The sequence below is a fragment of the Canis lupus genome, chromosome 19 (genome assembly GCF_048164855.1).
Source record: "Canis lupus baileyi chromosome 19, mCanLup2.hap1, whole genome shotgun sequence".
NCBI classification, from domain to species: domain Eukaryota; kingdom Metazoa; phylum Chordata; class Mammalia; order Carnivora; family Canidae; genus Canis; species Canis lupus.
Window position 1 is genome coordinate 48,812,564 of NC_132856.1, and position 19,078 is coordinate 48,831,641.

Here is a 19,078-nt window from a genome sequence, read left to right on the forward strand (position 1 = left end):
TGTATACATATACCACATCTTTATTCATTCATCTTTTTATTTTTATTTTTATTTTTTTTTGGTGTTCAATTTGCCAACATATAGAATAACAGCCAGTGCTCATCCCATCAAGTGCCCACCTCAGTGCCCGTCACCCAGTCACCCTCATGCCCCGCCCACCTCCCCTTCCACCACCCTTAGTTCGTTTCCCAGAGTTGAGTCTTTCATGTTATGTCTCCCTTTCTGATATTTCCCACTCATTTTTTCTCCTTTCCCCTTTATTCCTTTTCACTATTTTTTATATTCCCCAAATGAATGAGACCATATAATGTTTGTCTTAGGTCTTAAATGAGTCTCTTGTAGACAGCATATGGTAAGTCTTGTTTTTAAAAATCCTGATAGCTTGTATTTTGATTGAGATTTTAGCCCATTTACATTTATTTATTTATTTATTTAGGGGTTCAAGTTTTATTATTTATTATTTATTATTTATTTTATAAATTTATTTTTTATTGATGTTCAATTTGCCAACATATAGAATAACACCCATTTACATTTAGAGTAACTATTGAAAGATAAGAGTTTAATGCTTATGTATTACCTATAATGGTCCTGTTTCTGTAGTTTGTTTCTTTCTGATCTATGTTAATTTTGGGCTCCCTCTTTGCTTACAGGATTCCCTTTAATATTTCTTGCAGGGCTGGTTTAGTGATCACAGTTCTTTTAGTTTCTGTTTGTCCTGGAAACTCTTTATCTCTTCTTCCATTCTGAATGACAGCCTTGTTGGATAAATTATTCTTGGGTTCATGTTTTTCTCATTTACTACCCTGAATATATCATGTCAGCCCTTTTTAGCCTGCCAGGTCTCTGTGGATAGGTCTGCTGCCAGTCTAATGATCTTACCTCTGTAGGTTAAGAACCTCTTGTCTCAAGCTTTCAGGATTTTCTGTTTCTCTCTGGAATTTGAAAGCTTCATTATTATATGTTGGGGTGTTGATGTATTTTTACTGATTTTGGGAGAGGTTCTCTGTGGCTGCTGCACTTGAATGCCTCTTTCCTTCCCCAGATTAGGGAAGTTCTCAGCTGTGATTTGCTCAAATATACCTTCTGGCCTTCTCGCCTTCTCTCTCTCTCTCTCTTATCCTCTGGGACCCCAATAATTCTAATAGTTTAGCTTTATGGTATTGCTGATTTCTTGAAGCCTCTCCTCATGGTCCATTAGTTGTTTTTTTCTCTTTTCCTCAGCTTCCTTCCTTTCCATCCACTTGTCTTCTATGTCACTGGCTTTCTCTTCTGTCTCATCTACTCTCGCTGTTAGAGCATCCATTTTAGACTGCATCTCTTCTAAAGTATTTTTAATTTCTGCCTGATTAGATTTTATATCTGCACTAAGAAATTCCCTAGTGTCTTTTATGCTTTTTTTCAAGCCTAGGTAGTAATTTTATAATTTTTATCCTGAAATCCAGGTCTGATATTTTACTTATATACATATCAATTAGATCTGTGGCAGAGAGTATTACCTCTTGTTCTTTCTTTTGTTGTGAATTCCTCCTTCTAGTCATTTTGCCCAGAGAAGAATGGATGAATGAGAGAACAAAATAAAAAATATCAACCACCATGTTAGTGAAATATACACTAGACAAATGCAGTGAGTTCTGAAACAAAAAAAAGAAAAGTAAAATAAAGAAAAAAAGGGAAAATAGAGTGAATATAATCTTCCAGGTGGACAAAACAAGGTGATCCAATTGGTCCTGGGTGTGTTTTGGTCTGTTTGTTAGAAGACCCTAAATCCCCCATGTGTAAAGAATGGAAAACTGATATATTTACAAAAATAACATTGAATATAGCGAAAGGAAACCACAAATGAAGACTATACCTATAAAATGTAAATGTAAAAATGAAAACTAAAAAAAGGATTAAAGACAAAAAGTTGATTAAATAAGAAACTTGTCGAAAGGGAAAAAAAAGAAAAAAAAGGAAAATTTTAATCTGAGAGATAAAAGACTCATGAGAAAAAAACCTCAAATACTATATTGTTTTCCTCTGGCGCTGGAATTTTTCTTTTTTTTAATAATAAATTTATTTTTTATTGGTGTTCAATTTGCCAACATACAGAATAACACCCAGTGCTCATCCTGTCAAGTGCCCCCTCAGTGCCCGCCACCCAGTCACCCCCACTCCCCGTCCTCCTCCCCTTCCACCACCCCTAGTTTGTTTCTCAGAGTTAGGAGTCTTCCATGTTCTGTCTTCCTTTCTGATATTTCCTACCCATTTTTTCTCCCTTCTGGAATTTTTCAATTCTGTATGGTCTGTAAATTTGGCATTTGCCTGATCTTTAAGCTTGTCTTCTGAGGGAGGGACCTGCTCTGCTAATTCTCAGGTATCTTTGCCAGAGCAGAGTTGCACTGTCTCTTGTGAGGAGGCTCAGTGTAAGCTGCTTCTGGTTGCTCTATGTGGCTTTTGTTCCTTGAGGATTTCCCTCCCTCTTTAGATGATAAAAATGGCTGTACCCTGATCTCCAGCCCTGAAGCTGAAAGATCCTTAGTCCCACTCTTCAGTGCACCCTTAGGGAAAAGCAGTCTTCACTTTTGTGTGCACCAAACTCTGCAGACTCTTTCGGTGCCCACCCAAGCCACCCCTCCCAGGGTGTTTTTGCCATTTGCAAGGTCCCCACTGGGAGACTGGTCATCAGATCCTGCTACATTTCATGGCTGATGGCAAACTGAGCTGAGAGCCCTCTTCTGGGCTCACTGACTGTACTGGTTTCTCTGCTCCAACGCCTGAGAACTCTGTTGGCTCAGGCACTCCCGTCCTTTCTGTGACCCTGGGGTTCCCGAGACAATCTTCTGGAGATACCAGGGCTTTTCCTACCATGAGTCAATATTTGGGTGAGACCCAAGGATCCTAGTGAAGAAAAGCTCTTCACTTTTAGATTTGGAGAAATCTTTAACTCAGGATTGGAAATAAGATGCTAGGAGATCAGCTCTGTGGGAGGCAGGTGAGTTCAGGTGACAGTAAGAACTGGATTCACTTGACTCATAAGCTGGTCTCTTGGGAACAGGAAACTACAGGAAAAAAAGTCCATCTGTGCAGAACAATGTCCCATAGGGAATGATGTGCCCAGGGGTTGGAGAAACAGGAAGGAAATATGCCTAAAGAGCAGATGAGAAGCTGTTAATATCTCTTTTGCTGTTGTCCCTCAGCAGGAACAACCTTGGGCTGAATGAGACACTGGTATTTCTTCTGGAGTCCTAAGTCTAGCTAGGAGACTCCTGCTGTATCGTTGGAAAGCAGAGCATCAGTGTCCATCATCAAACATGGAGGGAAGAATTTGGACTTCCCCACAGAGACCCCCATACAGGTGAGTCCAAAAACCCAGCAGGTAGTGCAGGAAAGGGCCAGAGATAGTGGAAGGGTGAGAACATTTACCTGAAGCCACCTGAGAGCCAGTCCAGCCTAGCCCAGCACCAGGACATCACTGTAGCTGTTGGCTTGTTTGACTAACTAATGAATCATTTATTTATGATCCTAAAAAGAAAAGTAAACATTTAAATCAGCCATTCAGGGGAAACTGTTGAGAGTTGACTAGTGTTAATGGAATAGTGGTGATGGGTGGCAGCAAGTGGTCTCAATAGGAGTAGAACACGAGTCTAAGATATTTGCTATTAAGGGGAATAGAGATATAGGCTATTAGCTACAAGGGGCATGCAGTCAATTGAGGGCTTTCCTTTTGTTCTTTTTAAGCCAGAAAAATTTGAGTATGTTCCCATACTGATGAGAAAGATACAGACCATGGGTCATGAGACATACATTTCACAGTGTCCTTTTTCAAGCTGGGTATTTCAATCAATTTTTTTTTTTAAAACATGTAGGTGAAAAGCGATATACTAAAAAAAGCTTAATGTTGCAATTATTTTCTTACTGGTGAGCATAAGTATATTTTTGGGTTTCTTAGATGTCTGCTTTCTCTGCTGCAAATTGTCTGTGCCAGTTCTGTGCTTTTGTTTGGTGGAGTGTTTATATTACTGTTTTTGATTACATTTTTTCAAATCTAAGAATTGGAATTTTCCCACTAACTTTGCTGTTTGATCTTCAGTTCCTTTATGTATATACAGATGTATTAGAGGGTAGTAGGAAAGTTAATGTATTTTGTGTACTCAAACTTATTATGTGGTCTTTTCCTCCCCCCTCTTGCACATTTAAGTGTAGAAGGTTCTGCATCATTTGAATAAATAGATCACCATTTATACATATTTCCAAACTGCCTTCACATTTCTATTATTCCTCATTGTACTTTTAGGCTTTTTGTGATTAGATCTATTTCTCCAAGTCACGTCACCTGCAGCCATCATTTGGAAGGTATTCTTCTTTATCGTTTGATTAACATTCACCTTTTATTACTAAACAAATATGAACTAATATATCTTTATATAAGATGAAATCGTAACTTTAGATAATGCTTCCTACCCACTTTTATTTATTTTTTCCCTACCCATTTAAAAAAAGACTTTTTGTTATATTCTTTTATTTCTAAGTTTTAATGTTTTTAAAAAGTAATATCTACCCCAACATTGGGCTTGAACTCACAACCTCAAGATCAAGAGCCACATTCTCTCCCAACTGAGCCAGTCAGCTCCCCTGATTTCAAGTCTTTAGCACTTTAACCTCCCATTAGTGACCCATGTAGATGTCATTACATTAATAGTATTTTATACCTCTCTATCAAATCAGTTTTAGATTGTCATTGTGTTTCAGGCAATTGTTTGACACAGCTCCATGCCTAAGCTAGTCTCATTCTCATTGCTACCCTTTGTTCCATAAGCTCTTAGCTTCTTTTAAAACTAATGTTTCTATATTATGCACACAAAAATATTCATACAGTTTTATACAAATTCATGCACAGAATCTTATGCACATTGTAAATGGTCTTTGTGCTTGCATGCAGTCTATTTTTTATAGCTTGTCTCCCTCAATAGCACCTTACGGACTTGCCTCCATCAACCAATAAATGCTAATTCATTATTTCAGTGATTGCATAGTATTTTTTTTGTCATTTACACCTTTTGAGGATTTTTCATATTCTTTCTCATTAAATTGCTATTATATCAATTATAGAAAAATATTTTGAGATTGAGTTAGAATGCTGGTTCTCCACCAGGGACAATTTTGTCCTGCAGGGGACACTGAGCAGTGTCCAGAGACATTTTAGGCTGTCTGATTGGGGAGGCTTTATTTATTTATTTATTTATTTATTTATTTATTTATTTATTTATTTATTTATTTATATAAATGCCTTCTTTTACTATTTATTATTATTATTTTTATTTTTTTATTGGAATTCAATTTGCCAACATATAGCATAACACCCAGTGCTCATCCCACCAAGTGCCCGCCTCAGTGCCCATCACCCAGTCACCCCAACCCCCCGCCCACCTCCCTTTCCACTACTCCTTGTTCGTTTCCCAGAGTTAGGAGTCTCTCATGTTTTGTTGTACAATGCCCAGGACAAACCCCAGTACAGAGACTGATCTGGGCCAGGATGTCAAAATCATGATTTGGCTGTAGATTTTATTTTATTTTATTTTTTATTTGGGGGATTTTTCTGGTAATTTTAAAGACTTTTTTTTTTGTAGTTTTAAAATTTAATTTTTAGCTTCCATATAATTCAATGCAGTGTTTTTTAGTTTCAGGTATACAATATAGTGATTCAACAGTTGTACACATTACTCAGTGCTCATCACGATGAGGGTACTCTTAATCTGTTTCACCTATTTCACCCATCCCCCCACACACATCCCCTCTTTTAACCAGCAGTTTGTTCTCTACAGTTAAGAGTCTGTTCTGGTTTGCTTCTCTTTTGCTTTGATCATGTTTTGTTTCTTAAGTATCAATTTTAGGTAAAATCATACGGTATTTGTCTTTCTATGACTGACTTATTTCACTTAGCATTATACCCTCTAGATTCATCCATGTTGTTGCAAATGGCAACATCTCATTTGCACCTTTTAATACACTTTAACCACTCCCCCTCCACCTACCCTCTGGCAAGTACCAGTTTTTTTTTAAGATTTTATTTATTTATTCATGAGAGACAGAGAGAGGCAGAGACATAGGCAGAGGGAGAAGCAGGCTCCTCACAGGGAGTCCGATGTGTAATCCCCCCCAGACCCGATATCAGGACCTGAGACGAAGGCAAACGCTCAACTTCTGGGCTACCCAGGTGTCCCCCAGTTTGCTTTCTGTTTTTGTTTGTCTGTTTGTTTGTTCTATTCTTTAGATTATACAAGTAAGTGAGGTCATATGGTATTTGTTTTTGTCTGAATTATGTCACTTAGTATAACATCCTCTAGATCCATCCATGTTGTTGCAAATGGCAAGATCTCATTCTTTTTTGTGGGTGAGTTATATTCCAGTGCATACACACACACACACACACACACACACACACACACACGTATACAAATGTATATAAAACTTGTATATATTAAAATGTATATAAAATTTCATCTGTATGTATATGTATACATACAAATCTTCTGTATCCATTTATCTGTATGTATATATATGCAAATCTTTATTCATCTGTATGTGTGTGTGTATATATATATATATATATATACACAAATCTTATTTGTCCATCAATAGATGCATTGTCCATGCATCTATTAATGGACACTTGGGCTGCTTTCATATCTTGCCTATTGTAAACAATGCTGCAATAAACTTGGGGTGCATATATATTTTTGATTAGTGTTTTTGTCTTCTTTGGGAAGCAGAACCGCTTGATCATGTGGTGTTTCTATTTTTAATTTTTTGAGGAACCTCCACATTGTTTCCACAGTAGCTGTGCTAGTTTGCATTCCTACCAACAGTGCACAAGGGTTCCATCTTCTCCACATTCTCACCCACACTTGTCATTTCTTGTCTTTTTATACTAGCTAGTCTGACTGGTATGAAGTGATTGCCTTATTCTTCTGGATGTCACATAGATGGGATTTTTTTTCCTTTCAGATTGCTCACTACATATATATAATGTATATTATTTTTGAGGGATATATATATATATATATATATATATATATATATATATGATTTTTTGAGAGTTAGCTTTGTGTCCAGTTACTTGACTGAATTAATTTAATAGCTTTATTAGTGTTTTTGTAGCATCTTTAGGATTTTTTACATATAAGATCACATCATCTACATACTTAATTGATTTTTTCCTTTCCAGTTTGGATGTCTCTTTCTTTCTTTCTTTCTTTCTTTCTTTCTTTCTTTCTTTCTTTCTTTCTTTCTTTCTTTCTTTCTTTCTTCTTTTCTTTCCTTCTTTCCTTTCCCACCAGAGTTCCAGGAGAGCAGCTTTGCACTACCCTCTCACCTACTATTTTTCTTTCTTTAGTTCCTCTGGCTAGAACTTCCAGTGTTATTTTGCATAGAAATCATGAAAGCGGTCATCCTTGCTTTATTCTAGACCATACAGGAAAAATGTTCACTGTGCCCCATTGAGTATCATGCTTGCTGTGGGTTTTTCATAAAAGGATTTTTTCCAAGATTTTATTTATTTATGAGAGAGAGAGAGGCAGAGACACAGGCAGAGGGAGAAGCAGGCTCCATGCGGGGAGCCTGATATGGGAATTAATCCAGGGACTCCAGGATCACACCCTGAGCCAAAGGCAGACACTCAACCACTGCCACTTCATTCATGCCTGCCACCCAGGCATCCCATCATAAAAGGCTTTATGTTGAGATAGTTTCCCTATATTCCTAGTTTTTAGTATTTTTATGGTGTTCTACACAAATATAAACATTAATTTTTTGAGAGAAGAATATAAACAATAATGTACCTGCCAGGTTAGTAATGCATGATTATGATTATGTCATGCTCTTTCTCTCTTATTTTAGTAGTAGCATTGCCTATATGGAACCAAAGAATGATACACGAATTTCAGAATTTCTTCTTCTGGGATTTTCAGAGGAACCAGAATTGCAACCCTTCCTCTTTGGGTTTTTCCTGTGCATGTACCTGGTCACCATACTTGGGAATCTGCTCATCATCCTGGCTGTCAGCTCTGATTCCCACCTCCACACACCCATGTATTTCTTCCTTGCCAACCTTTCCTTTGTAGAAATCTGTTTCATCTCCACCACTGTCCCCAAGATGCTGATGAATATACACGCAAAGAAAAAAGTCATAACATATAAAAGCTGCATCATGCAGATGTACTTTTTCCTACTTTTTGTAGGTTTGGACAACTTCCTTCTGACTGTGATGGCCTATGACAGATTCATGGCCATCTGTAATCCCCTGCACTACATGGTTATCATGAACCCTGGGCTCTGTGGACTGCTGGTTCTGGTGTCCTGGGTCGTGAGTGTCTTGCATTCCCTGTTACAAACCTTAATGGTGTTGCGGCTGTCCTTCTGTACAGAGGTGGAAATCCCCCACTTTTTCTGTGAACTCAATCAGGTGATCCAACTTGCCTGTTCTGACACCTTTCTCAACAACATGGTGATGTATCTTGCAACTGTGCTTCTGGCTGGTGGTCCCCTGGCTGGGGTCCTTTACTCTTACTCTAAGATCGTTTCCTCCATACGTAAAATACAATCAGCTAAGGGCAAGTATAAAGCATTTTCCACCTGTGCATCTCACCTCTCGGTTGTCTCCTTATTTTACTGTACGGGCCTAGGAGTGTACCTTAGCTCTGCTGCTACCCAGAGCTCCCACTCAAGTGCAGAAGCCTCGGTAATGTACACGGTTGTCACGCCCATGCTGAACCCCTTCATCTACAGCCTGCGGAACAGAGACATAAAGAGGGTTCTAAATGTATTTTTCAGAAGGAAGCCATAAAAGAGTCATTTTTCAAGAAGTATCTGTGATTGCCAGATAATGCCTAACAGCCAGAAATCGTGGTTCTTTAATTGGTTCATGAATTAAGAACCTAATCCCTCTATCTGTAACTTGGAGTTTCACTTTTTCTAAAGTTTAACTGCTTTATTAAACTTTTCTTTTTTGTTTTCTTAATTTCCATATTAGTTCCAACTCTGAATCAGAAACAATTTGGAGATTCCCATTTGTGCCATAGAGTGATGGATTGTCCTAGTTTTATGAAATAAACTACATTGCCCACTGAGACCATTCTTATAATTTTATTGTAGAAGAAACTCTAAGAGCACAGTTTTTCACTCTGAGTCTGCCATTCTTTTTATGTTAGTACCTTAAATGCTTTTCCTGATAATATAGTCTTTAACCTAGTAGTTTGTTTTGTAGCTAGTCATGGGGCTTTGTGATCCTCATTAGCATCTTGTTCTCTTATCAGCTCAGCATCCACAGTATCCCTCGTACAGAAGAGTAAGGCTAAAATTGCTTATGAAAAACACAAATCAAAAAAAAAAGAAAAAGGAAAAAGAAAAACACAAACCAAGTATAATCTACAGAAAGAAAAATTTGCATAAACCAAGTGACTTGACATGGGCTCAGTATCAGGGAAGACCTGAAATAGGATGAAGTAAAAATTTTAACCACACCATATTTCACTGTGGAAAATATATTTTTGATGATGTACATCTACTCATTGAAATGTGGCATATTTGGTGTCCATCTTTAAGGGTTTTATTAATTGAAGTGAAGAATGTAGTAGCAGATTTTATATTATTTAATTGGATTATTTTGCTGTTTCTCTTTGAAAACTTCTAGTGCTGCCTACAAATATTACTCCTTCCATTGCCCTAGACTTAATATCTCCCCTTTTAAAAATGTTGTCATGAATGTTATACTGTATGTGAACAATTTCTGTCACCAATTTCTTTACCTTTCTTGTGATCTTTTGCTGCTGATTTTACTTATTTGCATTTTCTCCCCTACCCTTTTTCTTCGTTCTAACAAATCGTTTGTCAATTTTGATCAGCTTTTCAAAAATTCGCTCCTAGCTTTGTTAATCTTTTCTGTGGTTTTTCTGGTCCATATACCATTTATGTTTGCTCTGATATTTGTTATTTTTTCCTCTGCTCCATGGGACTCAGTTTATTCTTCTTTTTGTAGGTCTTTGAATCATAAAGTGAGGTTATTTACTGAAGGTCTCTTGTTTTTCTTAATGTAGGCATTTATTGCTAGAAACTTCCTTCTTTGAGCTGCGTTTGCAACATCCCATAAGTTTTGATAGGCTATGTTTTCTTTTTCATTTGATTGAAGATTTTCAAATTTCTTTTTTGGTTTCTTATTTCATCCACTGGCTGTTCATGATTGGGTGGCTTACTCCCTACATATTTGTGAGTATCTCAGATATCTGTGACCTTACATTCATTGCAGGATTATTTACAATAGCCAAAACATGGATAGAGCTGAGTATCATCTGTCATCATTGACAGATGAATTAATGATGATAGCATATCTATACAGTGTGACTCAGCAATAAGAAAGGAATATCCTTCCTTTGCTAAAATACGTATGGACTCTGAGGGCATTACACTAAGTGAATTAATCAGACAGAGAAAGACAAATAGTGTAGAATCTCACTTATATGTGAAATACAAGAATCTGAACTCATAGAACAGAGAGCAGGTTGATGTTTGCCTGTAGCTGGGGTTTGGGGAAATGAGAAGATGCTGGTGGAAGCCTATAAATCTTCAATTATAAAATGAATGAGTTCTGGGAATGTCATGTACAACATGGTCGTTTTGGTTAACTATATTGTGTTGTATACTGGCATGTTGCTAACAGAGTACAGAGTAAATGTTCTTACAACAAAAAGAAAAGAGAAATATGTGAAGTGATGGATGTATTCACTAATGTATCCTGGTGATCATTTCATTTATATGAAATCACCAAGTTGTATGCTTAAAGTTTTAGAATTTTACATGGCAATTACATGTTAATAAAACTGGAAAAATGAGGGGTGGAGGGATGGGGTAATTGGGTGATGGGCATTAAGGAGGGCATGTAATGTGATGAGCACTGGGTATTATATGCAACTGATGAATTATTGAACTCTGAAACTAATGATGTACTATATCTTGGTTAATTGAATTTAAATAAAAAAAACTGGAAAAATGAAGAAAAAATATTTCCGTCTTCTCTGTCTTCTATTTGCATTCCAATGCCATCTCCTTCCAGTGGAAGCCTCCCCATAAAAGAAAACCAAACAGTACCAGAATGAAAACCGTTATGAATATATCACTGAGAAAGTGATAGGAATTAACCAGTCAATAGGAAAACATAAGGAAGACGTAAGTATCTACATAAGGATTCCATGAAGATAGCATCAGTGATAAACAGTCCTTAGTCCATCAATTGGTGAGTTAGATACAAGGTCTCCAGTCTCTCTGAGACATCTGGAAAGAAAATCTTTTATTTCTTTGAGCTTTTCTTAGACTAAGAATAGTGATCTACAGGCAAGTGGTGGGGAGCAAATATTTACAGGAAAGCCTGAGCCTCTGGAGTAAATTTCCATAAATAACTGCCCAGTGGATACATAATTCAATCTCACTGTATTCTCAGAGATCATTCCACTGTTGAAAGTTGAAGTGGAAATGAAACCTTTCAAATAGAAATTTACAGTAGTAGTAGACTGTTTGCAGAGATGGCTCCACATCCCCTTCTTTCTAGGTAGCCATGTGTTTGGCAATGTGGGCAGCACCTTCCATCAGGTGGTGGAGACTCTTCCACCACCTTTCATCTGGGCTGGATTAGGATTTTTATTTATTGTGGCCAGCAGGATATGATGGGAGTGACAGTAGTTAATAGAGACTTGGTGCATTTCTGCTGTTCTGCCTTGGAACTCTGCCTCCAGTAGCTGAATTAAGCCAGGTGGGCTTCCAGAGAAAGTGAGGACATGTGGAGCAGAGCCCAGTTGTCCAAGACAAGGCCACCCTGGACTAGCCTCAGCTAGCTAGCCAAGCCCTAATTATATAGAATGCCCTGGAGATATCAGCAGTGCTGGTGCCCCTGCAGTGCCCCCTCCCCTGGCTCTACCTTGCCCCAGTTGACAAATAGCTGACTCAAACTCTTGAGAAGATCAACAGAGATTAGAACAACTCATCACCATATAATTTCACTTGATACTAAAGACATTATACCAAGCCATTTGCTTTCAGGATGGCCTGCTTTGCAGCAACATTCATTATCATTCTGTTATTCAAGTTATTTTGGATACCTGCTAAAAGTGACTTTAAGGGCCCCTGGGTGGCTCAGCAGTTGTGCTTCCAACTCTTGGTTTCAGCTTAGGTCATGATCTGAGGCTCCTGGGATGAAGCCCGACTTTGGGCTTTACACTCAGCTAGGAGTCTGATCAAGATTCTCTGTCCCTTTCTTTCTTCCCTGTCCCCCTTTCTTCTCTCTCTTTCTCTCAAATAAACAAATAAATCTTAAAAAGAGTGGCTCTGATAAGGATCCTTTTCAGTTACATAGAAGGACATGTATTTTTTGTAGAGAATGAATAGTGACCCAGAGTCATGTACATGACTAGGCAGGAATTCATGCTCTCTGTGTTCTGCAGAGACATCTTGATTTTAGCTTAATGAGACTTATTTTTGGCTTTTACCTCCAAGGCTGGAAGAGTGCAATTTTTTTTCAAATATTTTATTTTTTGATTCATGAGAGACGAGAGAGAGGCAGAGACATAGGCAGAGGGAAAAGCAGACTTCCTACAGGGAGCCGGATGTGGGACTCGATGCCAGATCCTGAGATTAGGATCTGAGCTGAAAGTAGACGCTCAACCGCTGAGTCACCCAGGAATCCTTGGAAGACTGTAAATTTGTTTCTTTTAAACCCTCAGTGCGGAAATTGATGATAGCAGCAATAGGAAAGTGACAAAGACATTTCTCCAATAAAATTTTATTTGAAGAAACTGAAATTAAGTCTCTTAGTTCATTCACTTAGCTTCCTTGGATAAGGAAGGGCATTTTGTGTTGAAGCCCTACCTTAAGTGGAAGAAAATTCTAAAGTCAGTTTTGAGATACTCAATCCTATTAGTTGGTACAGAGGAGTTATCCTTGCATAATGTCAATGTGGTTGTGTCTTTGAGGCCTCTGGACATTAAGATAGGAAAACTGATACATTGTGAAAATTAAAGCCACCGTTCTCTAAATATTTTTGTTGGAATTTCTATAAACCTAGAATTCCACGTGAAAACAAATGTTCATTCTTTTCATTTCTTTACCCTACAAGTTTCTCTCAAGCTTTCTTTCAACACAATAGATTGGTTATAATGAGCTACAATGAGGGCTTTGGGTCTTGGGCATGTACATATATGCACAAGAGTGTGTTTTCTTGAAATGAAAATGTACATGAATATACATACATTTACATACAACCAACTCATAATCTTGAACATTCTTTGGACCCAACAAAGTATTTCCACACATTTCATCTTTCCTTACAACATTCCTTGAAGTTGTGTTTATGATTCCACATTGCCTTCAGAAGAAAATGAAGGCTGGAGGGATTACACTCTAACATTGTGTAATGAAGCAGTTAGAACTTACTGTGTACCTTCTTGAGTTCTATGGAAATGGAATCATGCAGTGTGTCTCCTGATTTTTCTTTTTTTTAAAAATATTTTATTTATTCATGGAAGACACAGAGAGAGGCAGAGACATAGGAAGAGGAGAAGCAGGCTCCCTGCAAGGAGCCCAATGTGGGACTTGGTCCTGGATCCCAGGCCCTGAGCCAAAGGCAGATGCTCAACCACTGAGCCACCAGGCGTCCTTGTCCCATGACTTTTCAATGACTCTTTCAATTCCATAAGTTGTGCACTTTAAATATGCATAGTTTTTCTCATGTAATAATCATCGAATAAATTAATTAGAATTAAAAAATTCTAGTGGTGCATGACTCAAGGTCAGATCTGGAGCATCGTTTCCTGAGTCACACCTATTGGAATGGGAGAACTCTATTCCAACTGTGGAAAAGCTAAGCTTCACATGTGGATGTTAAAATAGTGGAATTAAGGGATCCCTGGGTGGCGCAGCAGTTTAGAGCCTGCCTTTGGCCCAGGGCGTGATCCTGGAGACCCGGGATCGAATCCCACATCAGGCTCCTGGTGCATGGAGCCTGCTTCTCCCTCTGCCTATGTCTCTGCCTCTCTCTCTCTCTCTCTCTCTCTGTGTGACTATCATAAATAAATAAAAAAATTAAAATAGTGGAATTAAGACATTTCACATTTGATAAACTCATTTGAAAAAAACATTCTATTATTTATTTATTTGAGAGTGAGAGAGCACAGAGGAGAGTGAGAGGGAGAAGCAGACTCCCTGCTGAGTAGGGAGTCTCATATGGGACTCAATCCCAGGACCCCGAGACCATGACCTGAGCCAAAAGCAGACACTTAATCAGTTGAGCAACCCAGGTGCCCCTACACTAAGCCACTTTATTTTACAATGCTTTGTATGCAACAAAAGCTCACTGATATAATAATTAAATTAGGCAGAACTCATGGCATGTGTAGTAATCTGATTCTTTTTTTATTCTAGGCATTGGTTCTGATACTTGAAAGTAGCCTTCATGATTACTCTGTTCTTCAAGTTTGTCTCACTGACTGTATTAAAAAATGAGTCCATCGAGGCCTCTTAGAGGTAATGTGGAGAGGTTGGAAGGACTTGCATGTGTGCACAAAATTGGGACTCTGAATCACATATCTGGACAGGATTCCAATCCTGCCAGTGAGGTGTCCTGTGATTATGAGGATGATATATAATGGATGATACTGATAGTGTTCATTCACTGTCCCTTCAGAAATTATGGGAAAATTTTGAATAGTGGGAGATATTTCACTTAGAGAAATGGAAGGAATGATATTTGTATATAGCACTGGAAAATTTCAACCCAAATCCAGAAAATAATTTAAGAAAACCCCAAACATGCCACCATCTTTCCTCTTACTGAATATACCTTAGAAATGGACCTTGATATTCCATAATTTATTTTATTTTTTAAAAAAAATGGATAAAGAAGATGTGGTTTATGTATACAATGGAGTATTACTCAGCCATTAGAAATTACAAATACCCACCATTTGCTTCAACGTGGATGGAACTGGGGGGTATTATGCTGAGTGAAATAAGTCAATCGGAGAAGGACAAACATTATATGTTCTCATTTATTTGGGGAATATAAATAATAGTGAAAAGCATTAGAAGGGAAGGGAGAAGAAATGTGTGGGAAATATCAGAAAGGGAGACAGAACATAAAGACTCCTAACTCTGGGAAACGAACTAAGGGTGGTGGAAGGGGAGGAGGGTGGGGGGTGGGGGTGAATGGGTGACGGGCACTGAGGGGGGCATTGACGGGTTGAGCACTGGGTGTTATTCTGTAAGTTGGCAAATTGAACACCAATAAAAAATAAATTTTTTATTAAAAAAGACTTTATTCATTTATTCATGAGATAATGAATAAAATTATTCTCTTTCTCTCTCACAGAGAGAAAGAGAGGCAGAGACACAGGCAGAGGGAGAAGCAGGCTCTATGCAGGGAGCCCGACATGGGACTTGATCCCGGGTCTCCAGGATCATGCCCTGGGCTGAAGGTGGTGCTAAACCACTGAGCCACCAGGCTGCCCCGATATTCCATAATTTAATGAGTAGATGAAGTGCCTGAGAAAGAAATACTTTGCATAGCAATAAATCTATGATTTAATATTTTGCTTCATCATCCTTAAAGTCAACTGGACTCCAAGGCCATATTATATCAATCTATTTTTTCCATTAATGTCTTTCGATGTAGATTCCACTTGGAGACATGGATTTTTATTATCATTTCTTTTGCTAGTGACTAGGGTAGGCATGGTGGACACAAGCTGTGTAACAACAGGATCCTAATGTGTAGAAAAATCCTCAGGATCAGCTATAACAACCAGTATGTCAAAGTGTGCATTCTCAGGAAGAGCATTTAAGGTAATTATATACAAAAGAATCATGTTCATAAAAGTGAAGCACAGTGGTCTCAGATTTTTCTCTGTTATAAACTAATATAAATAGCTATGGTGGTCAAGAATAGATTTTCCATAGGAGTAGTATTTGGTCAAACAAAACAAACAAAAAAATACTTACTAGGATATATTTTATTCGAGAAGAAATTATTCTTAGCAGATACATGTAGTCCTTTAAAAAAATGAGGATTTCCAAATATTTCACAACCAAGGTTAGGAATAGCATTGAGAGAGTAGGAAAATGACAAAGGGAAAAATCTCTGGGATATCAGAGATATCACAAAGCTTAATAAAGTGAGTATCGTAAATTATATAGAAAGGCAAAGAAGAAATAGAAAGGAAAAAAATAGAGGCATGTCCCACTTCCACAATCTGATCAAAGTATCTCAAGATTTGGCTCAGGTTTTGGGCCTTGCAATCATGGGCACTTCTTCAGCCCCAGGACGATTGGTCCCTTTAGAGCTGGCATCCCAGAGAATCTCATCAGAGCCTCCTTTATGTCTCTGTTCCGCAGGCTGTAGATGAAGGGATTCAGCATGGGCGTGACCACTGTGTATATCACTGAGGCCACTGCACTTGAGTGGGAGCTCTGGGTAGCAGCAGAGCTAAGGTACACTCCTAGGCCCGTACAGTAAAATAAGGAGACAACCGAGAGGTGAGATGCACAGGTGGAAAATGCTTTATACTTGCCCTGAGCTGATGAGATTCTATGTATGGAGGAAACAATCTGAGAGTAAGAGTAAAGGATCCCAAAGAAGGGACCACCAGCCAGAAGCACAGTTGCAAGATACATCACCATGTTGTTGAGAAAGGTGTCAGAGCAGGCAAGTTGTATCATCTGATTCAGTTCACAGAAAAAGTGGGGGATTTCCACCTCTGTACAGAAGGAGAGCTGCAACACCATGGAGGTTTGTAACAAGGAATACAGGACACTCACGACCCAGGACACCAGAACCAGCAGTGCACAAAGCCAGGGGTTCATGATCACCGTGTAGCGCAGGGGGTGACAGATGGCTACAAACCGGTCATAAGCCATCACAGTTAGAAGAAAGATGTCTAATCCTGTAAACAGTATGAAAAAGTACATCTGTGTGAGGCACCTTGCATAGGTGATGACTTTGCTTTGGGTCTGGATGTTCTGCAGCATCTTGGGAACGGTGGTGGAGGTGAAACAGATGTCTACAAAGGACAGGTTGGTGAGGAAGAAGTACATAGGGGTGTGGAGGTGGGGGTCAGAGCTGACGGCCAGGATGATGAGCAGGTTTCCAAACACAGTGACCAGGTACATGGAGAGGAAAAGCCCAAATACAAGGGGCTGTAGTTCTAGTTCTTCTGAAAATCCCATAAGGTAGAATTCTGAAATTCCTGTATAATTTCCTGGGTCCATATGGTGGAGGCGACTACCAGCACAGGGGAAAATAACATGACTCATTTTCACAGAAATGGATATTGTTCACATTGTGGAAATGCAACAATTTATATTTTCCAGTCAAGAAACTAATTTCAATATTTTTGAATGGATCTGGGGCCTTTGAAGTGATTCCCATTTCCTCTCTGACTTGGAATTTTATTTTTTTCTTTTTAATTTAAGATTTGGAATTTTCATCCCAACATCAGATGTTTCCCAACAGTTCAAGTATTGTATAGTCTTAGTAGGAAATTCTTTCATGCATTTGAGGAATATATAGAGTGTGGACCATGTTTCAAAATTCTAGTCATAAAGTGTAAGGAGGTGAAAAGCAAAAATCCCTAGAATTGTGTGATGATGATGGAAGTAGATATACAGATTAAATAATCATGAAATGGGGACAGAACACATTCTGTGTTCTATGAAGAACACAGAAGCGCTTTGAAGGAGAGAGTGGGTGGGTGTTATGTTGGGTGTTCAGTCAAGATTGGCTAAGGAGGTGGCATTTGAACAGAGACCTCAAGGAAGAGGGTGGAAGACCAGAGGTCTTCCTGGCAGAGGGAAGGGCTAGTGCAAAGGCCCTGAGGTAGTGTTTCCATTAGAAAATCAAGGCTCAGAAGGAAGCCAATGTGTTCAGGGGAATGGACAAGAGGGAAAGTGATGAGAGGTGGTGGCAGGGAATTTTGTAGAACCATTGGCCTCATAGATTTTTAAAGTTCAAGACACAGGAGCTTCCTTGTTCACACTATGTACCTCTTGTACTTTATGATCTGATTGGAATAGTGTCCTGTCTGTCCATTGAACATCCTTCCTTACTCAATCTGTTGATTGAGTTTAGCCCGTGTAGTATAGGGCTCACCTTGAAATAGAGAAGCCTGTGTGTCCTTGCTTGAGGACTGCTCTCACTCATCAACGTGTATGTGTGCACATGCATGGACACACATGCACACATACATTCTCACATACACACAACTCAGCACACCATGCCCTCTTGTTGTGTGTTCTTCTATGTCCTTCTCACCTCCCCCCAACCACTCCAACACACTCTTTAGGATATGAATGCATACAAATAATATCATCTTTTCCATAAGAATGTAAAAACATACCCAGCAGTTGTGTTCAATATTTGGGGTGTTTTCTCATTCTATATAAATTTTAGATTGTTTGTTCCAGCTCTGTGAAAAATGTTGGTGGTATTTTGATCAGGTTTACATTGAATGTGTAGATTGCTTTGAGTAACAGGTATTTTTAACAATATTTGTTCTTCCAATTCAGGAGCATGGAATTTTTTCCATTTCTTTGTGTCTTCCTCAAATTTTTTAATATAAATGTTCTACAATTAATAGTACAGATCTTTTACCTCTTTGGTTAGGTTTATCCCTAGATATCTTATGGTTTTTGGTACAATTGTAAACAGCTAAGAGACACATGAAAAAAATGCTCAACATGACTCATCACCAGGGAAATACAGATCAAAACCACATTGAGATACCACCTCACACCGGTCAGAATGGCTAAAAATAACAAGACAGAAAACAACAGGTGTTGGCCCAGATGTGGAGAAAGGGGAACCCTCTCATACTGTTGGTGGGAATGCAAACTGGTGCAGCCATTCTGGAAGATAGTATGGAGATTGCTCAAAAAATTAAAAATAGAGCTACCCTATGACCTAGCAATTGCACTACTAGGTATTTATCCAATGTACACAAACAGTGATTCAAAGGGGCAGCTGAACCTCAATGTTTATAGCAGCAATGTCCACGATAGCCAA

The 19,078-nt window shown here is 38.5% G+C and overlaps 2 protein-coding genes across 2 annotated transcripts; one reads left to right on the top strand and one right to left on the bottom strand.

The window, feature by feature from the left end:
* The first annotated feature begins 7,836 nt into the window (after window positions 1–7,836).
* Window positions 7,837–8,827, top strand: LOC140611417 (olfactory receptor-like protein OLF4). Its single transcript, XM_072788182.1, has one exon. The coding sequence runs from the start codon at window positions 7,838–7,840 to the stop codon at window positions 8,825–8,827; it is 990 nt and encodes a 329-aa protein (XP_072644283.1). The 5' UTR covers window position 7,837.
* Window positions 8,828–14,170: 5,343 nt separating this feature from the next.
* LOC140611418 (olfactory receptor 7A5-like) lies at window positions 14,171–17,286 on the bottom strand. The gene is made up of 2 exons (XM_072788183.1): window positions 16,379–17,286; window positions 14,171–14,204 (listed from the first exon to the last, which is right to left on the bottom strand). The coding sequence occupies exons 1-2, from the start codon at window positions 17,284–17,286 to the stop codon at window positions 14,171–14,173; spliced, it is 942 nt and encodes a 313-aa protein (XP_072644284.1).
* Window positions 17,287–19,078: the final 1,792 nt, after the last annotated feature.